Consider the following 16,635-nt stretch of genomic DNA (forward strand, 5'->3'; position numbering starts at 1 on the left):
TAAGGATTTTGTCTTGGCATCAGATGTTGGCTCTGAAATAGGATGTGACTACTAAGATGATGGGTAAAGTGGAGGAAAGTATATACTTCTTGGTGTGACATAACGAAAAGAATCTTGGATTTTTACCAAGCAGATATGGGTTTGAATCCTGGCTTTATCGTTTACTAAGTGACATTGGGCAGGATATTAAATTCTCTGTGTCTGTTTCACATTTGTAAACTGAAAGAATACCGTACAGGACTACAGTGAGGGTTAGAAATATAGTGCACATTATATACCTTCTAATAGGCTTTCAATAGGTGGAAGTAGTGATTTGAGTAGCTGTGGTCAAATATGGTTACCAGGAAGCCCCAGTGTTTTATAGTGCATTCATCAGTCATGAGTCGTGCACATGGAGTTATTTCCCAGGAATATCACAGCCAAGGTGGAGTAGAAACTATGAACAACACATTTACACTGGCCATTGAGATGGACTGGAGGGAAGGAGACCAAATTGGCTTTTGCAGTGATCCAAATGAGTTGAGCAACAGTTTATGAGCTGTTACATTGGCAGTGAAAATAATGAGAGAGAGGAACTAGAATTTGAAATGCTTTGTGCTGATTAGCTGTGCGATATGGGGAGTTACTGGGCCCTGGCTTCCTGTGGGACTCGTGGTTCTGTTCTTAGACCATATGTGCCCCAGTACAATTGCAAAAGAAAAGGCTGGGTCCAATGAGTTGTTAATTTTTTTATCATTATTTTATTTAAAAAGAATATTTTTTAAAACCAAAAGTGAAAGGAGAAATAACCTCAGACCAAAGGAAGAACAGTACTTTGAATTGAATACATCTTAGCTTTATAAAAACTTCACTACATTGCTCTTAATGTCTCTCATTTCACTGCAGAACAGTGAAAACTTTTATCATTCCTTAAACTTGGGAAACACAGAAATAGGGAACGTGCAAAAAGAACCAGATTTTGAGAGGAAAGATTCTTGGATAGTAATAATAATAACAGCCAGTATTGGGACGCCTAGCTGGCTCAGTCAGTAGACCGTATGACTTTTGATCTCAGGGTTGTAAGTTTGAACCCCAGTTGGGTGTAGAGATTACTTTTTTTAAAATGGCCAGTATTTATTAAGGATTTATTATGTGCCAGGCACTGTTTTAAATGTTTCGCATGTATTAGGTCTTCAATATTAAGCAACTAACTTAAATAAATTAAGTGTAATTTATGTAAAGGTAATGAATTCTGAAAATAATGGAGAAGGCTTATGTGGAAGAAGTAATATTTGATCTGAACTTTAAAAATGAGTAGAATTTCAACCTTCGAAGCTTGTGTCTGCTTTGTTTTCTTCAGTGGATTTCTGGTGCCTCATTCCAAACAGAAAAAGTTAAGCACCTGGTAGATAGTTCTTGCTTCCTATGGAAACCAGTCCTCCTTCTTTCAAAAAGAAAAACTGTAGAACACAACAAAAAGCTCTAAGTTGTATCAGTGATGAGTTAATATTTGGAGATAAAGATGTTAGAATGTTTACACTAATCCACTTGTGAAACAGTTACTGCAGAAATTTTAAATGGCTAAAAATTTTTCATGAGCCTATGTTGAAAGGAGAATGAAATTAAATGTAATGTTTCTGGTTAATCCAGAAACTGCGTTTTTCAGATTACTCATTCACAGTGATGAGAACTTCGTTTGTAGTTCCTTGAATTTAATGTTCGTAGTGATGGAATCTGTCTTAAATAATTTTTAAGTCATTTAAAATGTAACTTTTAAGAAGAGCTTGAAATTCAGTGAGTGAAGGAGGTGTTTCAACTTGAATGTTTAGCAGTTCAATAAAATCAAATCTCATCTCAGGCTATAGTCTTTACTTATAAGCCAGGCTGATAACCCTTAAATGCAGGAACTGAATGTTTCTTCATATCTATAATGGTAGGTCATTCAGATAAAGGAGTTTATAAATTTGACATCTTCAGTAGGTTTTAATTAAGGTATTTATTGGATGAAGCCTCCTGACCCTGAATATTGTGTTTTACTGTAATGCTTTTTCCTGTTTTCACCTGGATTCAATGAAATGTTATTTGTTTTTATTTACCAGGAAAGGCCGTTGTTTACCTTGTGGCTTTCCATCTGTTCTTTGTTATGTTTGTATGGTCCTATTGGATGACAATTTTCACATCTCCCGCTTCCCCCTCCAAAGAGGTAAATTTAATGTTGGTAAATTACCAAATGCTGTAACTAATTATGGAATTATTTTCCCTGTGTTACCTTTGTTAAAACTTTATTACATAATGCATTTGTTCTGTTTCCGTTCATGAACTTGCTTGGTGACTCCACATTGTGAATGTGAGTCGTCAGCCTGGTCTCAGATACAACCCACTGACTTAGCACACTAAAAGATTAATCATAGTTTACTTATTACTGGTATTTTTCTGCCATGCTATATAGTCTTAAAGACATATTTTTTACTGGACTAAAAAATCTTAAGGGACAGAATTGAGTTAGAAAAGTAGAGTGTATTTTTGGACACCTTAACATATTTTCTCAGGCCTGAACAAATATGACGCAACTAAAGAAAGTTTTGATTGTGGGAAACAAATTGTCTATAGGCTATTGTTTGTTAAACTTGAATATGGCTAGTGTTTTTTCTAATTTGAGGTTCCATTGGGAAAATAGTGTGAGTAAATATTTATGTAGAGTTAAGTTTTAAGACCAGTATGTTTCTCTTGCTTTGACATAGCTGACTGAAATCTTGTATAACTAGATGGCTAAGAATGTACCCTCTGGTGTTCAGATGATATGCGTTTGATTTTCTGCTCTAACACATTACTTAATGTCTCAGAGCCTCCGTTTTCTTATTGCAAAATGGAGCTAACAGTAGTGCCTCTTTCTGTGAGATGTTTGTGAGGATTAAGTGGGATTCATTCACGTAAAGCTTTTAACACGGTACCTGCCACATGGTTGGCAATCAGATATTAGATGATGATGATAATTGTTTCCACTCATAAAATTCATCAAAATTTGTTAAAAATTATAGACCGTGTGTTTAAAATAATATCAATTTCCATTTAACTTTTTATAAAACATATATACAGAAAAGTATATGCAAGTGTACACCTGATGGATTTTCACAGACCGAACACGCTTGAGCAACCACCACCAAGTTGAAGAAACAGAACATTACCAGCATCTCATAAGCCTCCTCATGCTCCCTTCCAGCCATGCAAACCCACTTTCCTGCCCCCTAATAGCATCAGTTTGTCTTGCCTGGTTTTACACTTTACATAAACAGAATCATACACTCTGTGTGTTTGTGTCTTTGGCTTCTTTCATTAACATTCTGTTTGCATATTCATCCATGTTGTTGCATGTACTTGTGGAGCATTCATTCCCATTATTGTTTAGTATTTGGTTGTGGCAAATAATAGTTTATTTAACTGGTCTTCTGTTGATGGGCAGGGGCATTTGGGTGGCTTCCAGTGTAAGGCTCTTACAAAGAGGGCTGCTATAAACATTCTATTGCATATACCTATGTATATACATATATATGTACATATATATATATATATACATATATATATATATATGTATATATATATATATTGTTCTTTTGGGTGGGTGCCTCAGATTGGAATTGCTGGATCATATGTTGTGTGTACATTCAGCATTAAGTAGAAAATGCCAAACAGTCTTTTGCCCATTTTTTTTCTATTGGGTGCTTTTGTTTTAAGGGGTAGTGAAATGATCAATCAAACTTAGTGTTTCTTAAAATATATTTGTTGGACATTTGGTAATAATTAGTTATGTTACAAACTGCCATCCATATATTTTTATTTTTAAGATTGATTTATTTTTAGAGAGCACATGTGTGCAAGCGGGAGAGGGCAGAGGGAGAGGGAGAGAAGCAGACTCCCCACTAAACACCGAGCCTGACACAGGGGCTCAATCTCATGACCCTGAGATCATGACCTGAGCCAAAACCAAGAGTTGGTCACTTAACCGACTGAGCCACCCAGGTGCCCCACAAACTGCCATCTATATCTTAAGCTCTGAGTTGAAAAGGAACTAATTTTATTTAATCACTTACTAGTAGTGATGGCTATTGAAAACGTAGCATGTATAGAAGTAAATAGTTCTTGTTCTAGGAAATAAAAAATAGAAAAAGAGGGTGCCTGGCTGGCTCAGTCATAAGAGAATGTGATCTTGGTCTTGGGGTCATGGATTCGAGCCCCATGTTGGATGTAGAGATTACTTAAATAAATAAACTTAAAAAAATAGAATAAAAACAGTTGTTAATACTTTTGAGAAGCAGTAGAGTATACAGGTGAAGAACTCAGACTTTGGCTCCCAGACTGCCCAGGTTCAGCTCTTCCTTTGCTACTTAGTAGCTGTGTGGCCTTGGAGACTTTCCTTAGCTGCCTGTACCTCAGATCTCTCCTGTACAATGAGGATGATAGTAGTACATACCTTACGCGATTGTTGTAAGTATTGAATAAATTAATAATTTATGTGGTTAGTAATATTTATAATAATAATATATACTTCATAGTATATGTAAAGTGCACAGAAGAATACATAGCACTTAATAAGTGCCATTTAAATGTTATTTCTTTATTTTGGTTGTTGTTTGTCATATTGCATCCATTTAGCATTCAGCCGAGGGCTTAAGCCTTTACATCCACTCCATCCTTCATGCTCCCCTATTCCTAGAAGTTCAGCTGATTCCCCAGGCCTGGGTCCAGTGGCCCTGCTATGGCATGCTCTGCCTTCTCCATCATAGAACTTACCATCTAGTTGCATAATTACCTATTGACTTGTATGCACCACCTTATTGTCAGTTTTTTGAGGGCAGGGATCATTCTTTGGTGTCCTGCACTATATCACCCTCCCCACTCTTGAGCACATAGTGGGTGTTCACTATTGAATGAGTTAATTATTAAATCATCAAGGGCCAGCTAAGTTAAGCTGCATTGACAGTCAAGAAAGAGCAGAGTTTCTGGTTCTCTTTCTAAATAAATAAGCTTCCCGGTGCTGAGATAGCTCCTTATAGTAATTACAGAGCTGTGAGGTAGCTCCTATGGTAACTGTAAATGGACTCTGTGAGCCGAGAGGTTAGAGCAACACTGGGCAGGCAGACCCAAGGAAGTTGGTTGAGTCTGAATAGCAAAAACTCTACATTTTTAGGGAAGTTAAGTTATAAATATGGGTATTTTTTTCATCCTTTGTCAGCAAGTACTTGGTACCTATGGTTTATCAGACTGTGTTAGGCTCTGAGAATAAAAAGAACAAGAAACACGTGGTCCTTAAATTTTAAAAGGAGAGACAGATGGTAGACAAGTAAACAAAATAATTATAAATTATGATAAATTTAGATAACTTTAGAGTAAGAACGTAATGATATAGTAAAGCATGACAATAAAAGATATTAGGGCAAAAAGCTACTTTAGGTGGTATGGTCAAAGAAATCTTCTCTGAGGAAGTGGCACTTAAACCAAGACTTTTGTGAGTATCTCTTTCAGCAAAGTGTTAGCTTTTTGAAGGAAAAATCTTTGTTGGTTATTGCTGTATCCCCATTGCCTAGATTCAGACCTCGTATGTAACAGGCAATTGCTAAATATGTGAATGAATGAATGAATGAATGAATGGTGAGGAGAGGGCAGCATATGAAGAGCTGGCAGGCATCTTCCATCACTAAGTGTCATCTCTAAAAAGGAAATAGGGCCCCATCACTTCTCTGGTAATCCTACAGAGATTGCCAGTCAGCTACAAGACAAAGGTCATGCTCATTTGCATGGACACAAGACCCTTCATGAACTAAAATCTTAACAAACTTCATCCCTACTGCTTCTTTCTGGAACTCGATAGTCAAGTAATGTTTTGCCCTAACTATACCATGCTATATTCACATCTTTGTGCTTTTTGTATGCTACTCCCTTTACCAACATTCTCTTTCCCTCCTTGTTTTCCTGGAAGATTCCTGTTTATTTCTCAAAACCCAGCATAGGTACCACTTCTTCCAAGAGACTTTCATCGACAATCCCGACCTCCTCCTAAAGGAGCTTTTATCATACCTGGTAACATATTGTACTATGCTGATTTGTAAGTTATATTTCTTTATTGACATGGCCAGGATTCCTACTGGACTGTAGAAATGTACTTTTGAAGGCAAGGGCTGTATTATTCATCTATGGATTCCTATCACCCCGAGCAGTGCCAAGTTCTTAATTGGTATCTAATATATATTTAAATTGAACCATCTGAACACTGAATATAAGATGATGATATTTCATAGTTTGAGTTCTGTTTTGTAGTTTTTAATGAAAACTAGATGTATAGTAATAATTTCCAAAGTCTAATCCATTTTAAATTTTGTTCCATTCCTCATCTAAAATTCTGGTGTCTTTTGAGATTTTCATTTTAAGTTTTTCTTAATTTATAGCATTAGTCCTTAAGGAAAAGTAATGATGTTGAGGTCTGGGATACTACCACAGGCTAGGTCTATCCTTGAAATAAGATAGCCCAGGGAAATCTGTTCAGATTTTACAAGGAAACTTTAAAATTTGATTGGAACATCTCCTATCCAAATATATATTTATCATCATACCATATGATTCTTATCCTCTACTGTGAATGCTTCAGAGACATGTCAGGGAAGAACTTTTACTTCAAACAAGTTACAAGTTACAATTCTCTTAAAAGAGAATGGGCCATTTTGCAAAGTAGGGAAGTATTTCAGTACCCGAAAGTATTCACGAGGGATTGGATCTCAGAAACATCGTCTGAAGATTCCTACTTCCTGGGAAGTTAGATAAGTGACCTCCAGAGTCTCAACTTAAGATTATGGGAAACTTTTCTGACCTCTTTCTGTTCTATTTGTGTTACTTCTCATGCCTTAGAAGTAAAGTTGGGGGTTTCTTATGCCAGCAAGATTTGATTGTGGGAATTAGGCAAGGTAATCTAAATAGACTCTTCTACTTCCTAAACTGTGGTGTTTGGTCAGGTTAGAGTAACAGTCTGTAAAAAGCAAGAACGATTATTTTATAGTAGCAATATGGAGGGAAGCATACTAGAGTAGAACTCAAAAGACTTGTAATTTAATATCAACTCTGCCAATAATTGTGCAATCTTAGAAAATTCCCTGAGCCTCTTGGTATCACAGTTTCCACAGCCCAGAGCTCTTTCAAATGCCAAACTGTTGCCTTGTTTGTAACAGGATAGCCTGCACTGTTAAGCTAATACTATTATTACTAATGATGAGGCATCAAGAGTATGGAAAGTTTTGGTAGTGAGTTAGCAGGTAGATCAAGATACTTGGATATAAAAACTCCATTTATGACTCTTCAGGCCTTTTCAAGCAAAACCTTGTTTTTGCTTGAAAAAATTGAGAAACAGTACAGTTAAAATATAAGACATGATTAAGAGCAAATCTCAAGCTATTTTTAGTTTAAAAGGAAATTCTGTGAAATAAAGACGGATAGAAACTGAAAGCTTCTGTTTACATGAAATCAGAGGCATAAAACTGAGGGTCCTTGAGATGCGGGATGACATGACAAGAGGAGTAACTATAAATAAGTCCTTTGTAAGGAAAATGCTATTTAAGAAATGAACTGGAGGCTGGCCACACTATGGGAATAAAAACTTAAGGATTGGAAACTAGAAATAACTCCATAAAGGAATTACTCTTTGAGAAAAGGAGACTATGCTTGCCTTGACAATCCTTAATAATTTTGCAGAAATTACTCCTATTGGTTGGCTTTTTAAAAGCTAAAACAAAGTAGTAAAAGAATGACTTGTTGACCTCATTGGGATGTTTGGCCAGAAAATAGCTGGACCCCATGCCTGTGATTTAACCTCTTACCCAAAGCAAGTGAATCTTGGACATCCTTCCAAAAATTAAAAATTTCTTGACACTTATTTTCAAACATCAAAATTCTTACTAATGAGAAACAAACTGAGGGCTACAGAGGGGAGGGAGGTGGAGGGAATGGGATAGACCGGTGATGGGTAGTAAGGAGGGCACATATTGCATGGTGCACTGGGTGTTATACACAACTAATGAATCATCGAGCCTTACATCGAAAACCGGGGATGTAGTGTATGGTGACTAATAATATAATAAAAAAATCATTATTAATAAAAAAAAAAAAGAAAATATATTAAGCCCTTTTTTGTTGAGGGGTATTTAATTTTTTTCTGTAAAATACAAAGATGCAAAATTTTCTAGTTCATATTTTTTCCCATCATTAGTATAGAGGGCGTATATTTTTTAATCTGTCAAAGGTATGTAGTTTTGTTAAAATATACTTGATTTAGCTTCTTTAATTTGAGAGTAAGTTTTGCCTTCATAGAAGAAAATGTTTTTGTTTTTTTCTGTTCAGGAAGAAACTGTTTTTCTGAGCATGATCGTTTATGGGATTAAAAAGAATTAATAGTTATTTCTTCTTTTATAGTTCTACTTGTCCAATTCTGAAAAGGAACGTTATGAAAAGGAATTCATCCAAGAAAGACAACAAGAAATTTTGAGAAGAGCAGCAAGGGACTTACCTATTTACACCACATCAGCTTCAAGGAGTAAGAAAAACTAGTCTTAAGCTTTCCTTTGCAAGGAATTTTTAAAATATGGTTAATCCTGCCAAGATATATCTGCATGATTTGACAGTTAAATGGATATTGTGATTGCTACAGATAACATCTGCAAGAAGATGATTTTCCTGTGTTCTGTATCTTCTGTGGTATTTCAGATATACAGACATATATACATACATTGATACAGATTTTTTAAGGGGCTCACTATGAGCCTCTTTTCTCTGCATTTTTTTTTTTTTTCCAATTCAACCTCATGGCTAAAAATGTCACTTGTTATTCTTAGCAAACCATCATTTAGAAATTCTGGTTTGAATTCGAATATTGTGTGTCTTCACTTAGTAATTTTTTAAAAAATCAAGAATGTGCTAACTTAGAATGGAGAGGAGTAAAAGACACAAAGGGGAAGAATCCTGTCAAGTTTTAAAACCAATACTCAGAGAGCCCAAATTTGAACTCAGGTTTATCTGGTTCCAAAGATGTTGGTATTTCCACTCTCCCACTGCGTCCACTGACATAGGTGACTCCTGCAGCACCTTCCTTTTCTCAGGGTGACAGTCTTACAACACAAATGAATTTATGAGTGGCCAATGTAGTCACTTAAGTATAGGCAATTGTTTTAAGTTATACACTGTATACCGCATGAGTTTTGTTCAAATACGGATAATATAATAGCTAACAAATATTCTGTTCTGAGTGCTTTACACATACTCATTTAAACTTCACAACAACCCTGTGAGGTAGATACTATTGTCTTCATTTTACAGATGAGGAAGCTGAGACACAGAGGTTTATAACTTGTACAAGATGTTAGGAAGGGATATTTGACTGACTTTTAAATTTTTCATGCATTTAATACTATTCTTTTTGCATGACTAATATATTGCTGTCCATAACGAAAACATGAATTTCAAACCAGACCCCAGCTTTTCCATTACTAGTATAGTGAGAGGCACTAACTTTCTAAGTTCTTGTTTCCTTATTTTTTATTTTGTTGGTTTTTTGGGGGTTTTTTTGAGAGAGAGACTGCAAGTGCTGGGGGGCAGAGGGAGAGCAAGAGAGAGAATCTTTTTTTTTTTAAAGATTTTATTTATTTATTCGACAGAGATAGAGACAGCCAGTGAGAGAGGGAACACAAGCAGGGGGAGTGGGAGAGGAAGAAGCAGGCTCATAGCGTAAGAGCCTGATGTGGGGCTCAATCCCATAACGCCGGGATCACGCCCTGAGCCGAAGGCAGACGCTTAACCGCTGTGCCACCCAGGCGCCCCAAGAGAGAGAATCTTAAGCAGTCTCCACGCCTGGTGCAGAGCCCAATTTGGGCTCAGTCTCACAACCCTGAGATCATGACCTGAGCCAAAATCAAGAGTCAGATACCTAACTGACTGAGGCCCCCAGGTACCCCTTTGTTTCCTTATTTTTATATGAAGATAAGAATATCTACATCTTTGGGTTAGTGGAAATATTAAATGAGATACATAAATGAGATATATACATTTAGTGTAGATCTTGGTATATAATAAATTTTCAGTAAATGACAGTTAATATAAAATAATCCTTTTTTGTATTCAATTATGAAAAATCTGATTCACAATGATTATTTCTACTTATAGTTTTATAGATTAAGAACTTAACCCAAAGTCCAAGACTTCAGAGAATTTATGAATTCTGAGATAATATGCAAAGTTGTGGGTACATGTAGTTTTCAAAGTACCCCATTCATACCAAGATAATCTGATTTTAAAGAGCAGTATGTGCATCCTGAAGAGTTAATAGCCACTGATGTAATATCTTTGCACTTAAGGCTTTATTATTTTTCATTAATTATAGTGGCTTTCCTCTAATCTGAATAATACCCTTCATCTATTCAATATTGTACCAGAATTATGCTAAACACTCTACTGGTGATTATCTATCCTCAGAACAACTCTGAGGGAGGTGCTGCACTTGTCTTCATTTTAGAGATGAAGAAATGAGGCACAAATTAGGTGTCCAAAGTCCCCAAGTGATAAGATCTGGGATTTACAGCTTACCTTCTGACTACAGGCAGAGTCCCTGCTCTTGAGCACCATTTTATACTGCATTTCTGTTGCTTAGAATTCCAAACTTTGGGAGTTTTTATCTTTTTTATTATTATAGAAATTATATCCATTCAATCTTTAAAAAACAAAATTACAGAAAAACATATTGTAGAAAGTAGACTTTCATAGACCAGAGACGAGTGAAAATGATGGAGCTGCCTGCAGAGGGAGAAATTGGGGGCTGAGCAACAGGGATGGGGGGTTTTTCATCCAGTTGCTTTTTGGGCTTTTTTGAACCATGTGGACAAATTATTATCTATTCAGGAAACAAAATGAGTCTTTCTAGACCTTCTCCCTCCACAGTGTGGATCCAGCCAACATCTCTCCAGCTTTGTCCCACACTGTTTCTTTGCATCAGCTCTGTGCTAAAGCATTCTTGTCTTTCCCCATCTTTTTAATTGTCTTTTTCTCTGCCTAGGACAATTAGTTTTTCCTCTCTAAATTCAGTTTAAAGTTTTAATTCAATGTCTGCTTCTTTTCACCCATTTCTATTCACTTGAGCAAGAAGTGATTTTTTTTTTTTTAAGATTGATTGATTTTTGAGAGAACGTGCAAGCATGCACTTGTGTGCGGGGCAGGGGGAAGGGGCAAAGGGAGAGGGAGACAAGCAGACTCCCTGCTGAGCGGGGAACCCAACATGGGGCTCCATCCCAGGACCCTGAGCTCATGACCTAAGCCAAAATCAAGAGTCAGTCACTTTAACTGACTGAGCCACCCAGGCATCCCAAGAAGTGATTTTTAAAGTCTGCTCTGAACTTCTCAAATTCTTACCTTGTAGGTCACAAATCACCGCCCCATGGTTATTTCTGTTTATCTCACCTCCTCAACCTCATTCCAAGACTCTGGCAGTCAGGAATTTTTCCCATGGTCTCTAACAAAATGTCTCATTAAATAGGCCCTCTGTAGGTATTTGTTGAATGGGTATTCTGTCTTCCTGGGTATTCTCTGTAATGGCTGTTTATGCACTTTTTGCATGTTATTCTCACGCAGAGGCCATGCTAACCTTATCTGAATTGTGCCAATTTTAGTGTGTGTGCTGTCAAAGTGAGCAGTTTATGCACTTTTAAATCTCCGTAGTTTTCTCTCTCTTCACTGATTTTCCCCATCATAGTCTGACTTTATATTTTATCAGAAGTAATAATTATTATTATCCTAGTAACACCTGCTTTATTGAGAATCTGTTATGTTCCAGGAAATTTATATTTAATCTGCACAATAGTCCTTTACACTTGGTATTATTTGCATTTCCAGAAGAGGAAATTGAGGCTCATGTAAAGTAAGTTACTGACCCAAGGTCACAAGCTAGTAAGTGGGAGAGCTAGCATCCAGCCTAACTGGTAACAAGGTCCCTGCTGCTTCCAGGACAGTGTTGTGCCAGTGCACCTTTACAAAATGGCTTTTCCAGAGCATACCAGTTTCCTCTTAGTATCTGTGTTCTTGTCCTTTCTTCTTCTTCTTTTTTAAAGATTTCTTTATTTGAGAGAGAGAAAGCTTGAGGGCCCTGGGAGAGAGGGAGAGAGAGACTTCAACAGACTCTGAGCTGAGCATGGAGCCCAACACGGGGCTCTATTCCACAACCTTGAGATCACAACCTTAGCTGAAACCAAGAGTCAGCGGCTTAATCGACTGCACCACCCTGACACCCCTCGTCCTTTCTTATATTTGCATAAAGATTGCTGACCTTTTTCTTCTCTTCTCTCCCAGTTTGCTCCCATAACACTTGCTTCTCTTCTTAATAAATCATAACCAGTTTCTTCCCTCTGCTCTCAGGTATATGTCAAAGTATATCTCTCTTAAAAACAACGGTTTGGTTCGGGTGCTGTTCTAACCACCATTATATTTTCTCTTCCCTTTGAGTCAGATCCTCTTAAAGTTGTCTGCTCCCAAGTCCTCTTTTCCTTCCCAGCTAATACCAGGCAATTGAATTCCATTCTCCCTACCCAAGTTGAGTGGCTTTTGTCATTCTGGCTTCTCGAAAATCTTTCTTCTTTGTGCTTTACTGTTCTAGTTGTGTTTCTGCATGCTTGGATGATTATTCTTCCTAAATTTTTTTTGATTTTTCTATTTCTTAACTTCACAAGGGTGCCTTGCCCTCATTCTTTTCATACTATTCCTTCAGCTTTTGTTTTCACCTCTGGAATTCCAACACTAGGATATTGTGATCATTAGTTTATCGTGTCTCAGTTTGTTTTCTTTAATAGTTTTCAGGAACGAGTTCACTTTTCTTAATGTGACTTAAAACAGATTGAAGGGCATTGTCACACTAGCACTCATTTGCATTCCAAACCCTTAGTTGTATGTCAGAGAAAGGGGTGGAGTTGCAACTGCACACAAGGATCACTTGTCTACCTAGAGGCCTACAGTCTAGCTGCACGAGGGCTGCAGCATTCTTCCTGATGTTTCAGAGGAACCTGCAGACCTCTCCCCAGAGCACCTAGGAGCCATTATTCAAGGCTTCATCAGTCTTCTTGGCCTGTGTCTTACCATTCAGCATCTCCAGCTTGGTTCATTTTCTGGGTTAGTTGCACTGATATGTCTGTTTTCTATGTGTATCCATGGGACCTGGTGGGCTTGGAGTCCTTCTACTCCATCATTTTCCCTGGCTCCCACCAGAATAGCTGTCCTTGAGTGACCTATTGTCCAAACCTACAAACCCAAATGAAACTGGATTCATCAATTCAAAATTTAATACCATCAAGCAATGTTTGTCACGTGGTAGAAACTCTCTAAATATTTGTTGAATGAATGAGTGAGAGAATGAATAAATGAAAAACATACTGCCCCACTCTCACTGCTCCCCCCAGACTGATCTTTTTTTTTCTCTTTTTGAGAAATGTTTATGTAATTGCCACCATAAAGATTTTATTTTATTCATTTGAGAGAGAGAAAGCGAGCATGCGCACACAAGCTGGGGGAGAGGCAGAGGAAGAGAGCGAGAAGCAGGTCCCCACTGAGCAGGGAGCCTGATGCGGGGCTTGATCCCAGGACCTTGAGATCATGACCCAGGCTGAAGGCAGACGCTTAACCGACTGAGCCACCCAGGCGCCCCTGAGCTTATTTCTGCCTTATTCATCTCAGTGCCCGAGACTAGAAACTGAAGTTTGCTGATTGCTCCTTTTTCCTCAGTTCTTCTATCTACTCAGTCATCAGGATCCTTCAGAAGTCTTCCTCAAAGGTCTGTTCAGTTTGGTCTCATATCAGGGCAAAATTCTCATCTCAGAATTTTGAGTGGAAGCATAGAGGAAAAAGAAAACAAGATACTCCGGATCCTTATCTTACCACTAACTCAGCTGTATATAGCCTTGGGCAAATTACTCTCTCTTAATATTGGGGTGTTTTCCATCTGTAGAATGGAGAGATCAACTAGGAGATTTCTACGGTCCTTTATAGGTTTACTTTTTCTACGTTGTATGGTTTTATCTCCCCAGTGTTACACCCAGGTGAGGCGTTATAGAACACACCCTCAGTAAAGTATAGCTTATTCATTTAAGTGGATATTTATATACATTCCCTTCATCTTAAACACGTTTTTGGAATTGTAGAAGTAACATGCCCATGATTTTTTAAAAAAAACTTTTAGGGCACCAAATGAAAAGTGCGGGGCGCCTAGGTGGCTCAGTTAAGCATCCAGCTCTTGATCTCAGAGTCTGACTCTTAATCTCAGCTCAGGTCTTGATCTCAGGGTCATGAGTTCAAGCCTTGCTTTGGGCTCCACACTGTGCATGGAGCCTATAAGAAAAAAAGAAAGAAAAAAGTGAGTTTACCCTGTACCCCAGCACTACTCTCCACGGGCATCCTGTGTATCCTTGCAGGAATTTTTTATACTTGGCAGAGTACTGTATAACTTATGTACAATTAATTAATATATTTTAACAACTAGAGTGGATAGATAGTAACCAATACAAATTTGGTTACCTGGATAGTGCCTTTTAGCAGGTATAACTTACAACATTGCTTCAAAATAACTGGTGTGCCTGGGTGGCTCAGTCGGTTAAGCATCTGCCTTCAGCTCGGGTCATGATCCCAAGGTCCTGGGATTGAGCCCCGCATGGGGCTACCCACTCAGTGGGGAGCCTGCTTCTCCCTCTGCCTCTGCCCGCTGCTCCCCCTACTTGTGTTTGTTCTCTCTTTCTGTCTGTCAAATAAATAAAATCTTAAAAATAAACAAAATAACACTGTGTCTCTCTTGTATATTAATTCACATCTGGAAGGTGTACGTTTTTTATTGGGATATGTAAAGAGAAAAAAAGTATGTATTCTTATTCCCCTTAGAGATGTGAAACATGCTACATATTCAGGCTATTCAGCAATTTGCTTTTTTTCCATCCGATATATTTGCATTTTTCCAACTTAGGGTACATGTGTATTTTGTATGGAAAATTCTTGTAAAAGTCTATATAGTATTCCACTGTATGGATATATTAAAATGCTTAGCCATTTAGGTAATTCAAGTTATTCATAGTATTTTATTATTAAAAACAATGCTGTAGTGAACACGTCTATAGAATTTTCTAGAAGTAGAAATCCTCGGACAGAGAACATATACATCTTAAATTTTTATTGATACTGCCAAATTTCCCTCCAAATAGATTGTAATACGTAACATGATTCATGTACTTTTTAGAGGGTATACTTAATTTAAATTTTTATTTGATCCTATTTTCTATGCTATTACTGTGTTTGTTAGGATCACAAATAACAGGCAACAACTTAAGCTTTTTAACTCCTTTCACCCCAAAAAGCTACCAAAAAATATGAAATGGTATCGGAAATTGGTAGGTATTTCATATATCTTAAGGGCAGGACTACAAGAAAGAACTGGAACCCAGAACTGAAAAGCCAAAACTGTGACTCTGTGCAGCTTGTTTCTTCTTGTTTCTGTGTATCTGTTTCATTTTTAACACTATCTCCCAGCAAACAACTTTTTATTTTTATCCAATTCACATGGCAAAATATCACCATTACAGTTGCAGCAGCATGCAGCCGTAACTTATTCTCAATCCCAGTGCTTAATCCATAGGAGAGACAGCATGAACTAGAAGCGGGGAGGGTGGTCTGAACTCATTTCCCAGAGAAGGAGAGAGTGGGTTATAGATCAAGCAGATACCCCCAAAGAAGCCATTCACAATAACAAGTAGAGTATTTGCCATTTATAAATGCTCTAAATCTATAAGTGTTTCAACTGTTTGTGAAACACCAATAGTAATTTACCTTGTTGCCAAGTCAGTACAGTTTGTTTGCTTTAGAGGCCATCATAGAGAGAACAATTAGCATCTAACTATAATGTTATTGTTCTCTATTTGTCCATAATAATGGTTTTTAAGGTACTTTTTGATTTGTGAAGTCTTGGGACATTTCCCTCGTGAATCTCAAAGATCTATTTGTCACTTATTTAAATTTCAAAAACTGAAACTTAAGGTTCTATACGATATACACACTCTGATGGAACTCTGTTCCATTGGACTTCCTTCTCTTGAATTTTTTTTATCAGAGTACTTGAGCTGAATTGGGAAAACAAGTCTTACTTGATATGATTTCTTGTTAATCTTTGTCATCATCTCTGACCTTTTCACCCTGTTTCAGGCACACCAAGCCCTTCCCTATTCTTTAAACAAACTAAGCACACTTCCACCTCAAGGCTTGTCCTCTGCTTAGAATCCTCTTTTTCCCAGTGTGACTTACTAACCCCCTTACTTTTTTTTTTTTTAATGTTACGTTAGTCACCATACAGTACATAGTTAGTTTTTGATGTAGTGTTCCATGATTCATTGTTTGCGTATAACACCCAATGCTCCATGCAATACGTGCCCTCCTTAATACCCATCACTGGCCTATCTCGATCCCCCACCCCCCTCCCCTCTGAAACCCTCAGTTTGTTTCCCAGAGTCCATAGTCTCTCATGGTTCATTCCCCCTTCTGTTTACCCCTCCTTCATTCTTCCCTTCCTTCGCCTACCAATCTCCCTGCTATTCCTTATGTTCCATAAATGAGAGA

General features: G+C 37.4%; 1 protein-coding gene and 1 non-coding gene across 8 annotated transcripts in view; one reads left to right on the top strand and one right to left on the bottom strand.

Moving 5' to 3' along the window:
- The window catches only part of ZDHHC20 (zDHHC palmitoyltransferase 20), a 70,771-nt gene that overhangs the window by 26,914 nt on the left and 27,222 nt on the right, over positions 1-16,635 (top strand). For 6 of the 7 annotated variants that reach the window (XM_045797108.2, XM_087865240.1, XM_045797106.2 and 3 more), the window contains 2 exons: positions 2,079-2,182; positions 8,431-8,551. In XM_045797108.2, coding sequence (XP_045653064.1) covers positions 2,079-2,182; positions 8,431-8,551 — 225 coding nt within the window. The remainder of the gene's footprint in view (positions 1-2,078; positions 2,183-8,430; positions 8,552-16,635) is intronic. The other variant, XM_045797110.2, reaches the window with a different exon arrangement.
- LOC148109390 (U6 spliceosomal RNA) lies at positions 11,587-11,693 on the bottom strand. Its single transcript, XR_015726001.1, has one exon. It is a non-coding gene; the product is annotated as a U6 spliceosomal RNA (small nuclear RNA).

This window comes from Ursus americanus, chromosome 10 (genome assembly GCF_024610735.1).
Source record: "Ursus americanus isolate L20-20 chromosome 10, mUrsAme1.1.p, whole genome shotgun sequence".
Lineage (NCBI taxonomy): Eukaryota > Metazoa > Chordata > Mammalia > Carnivora > Ursidae > Ursus > Ursus americanus.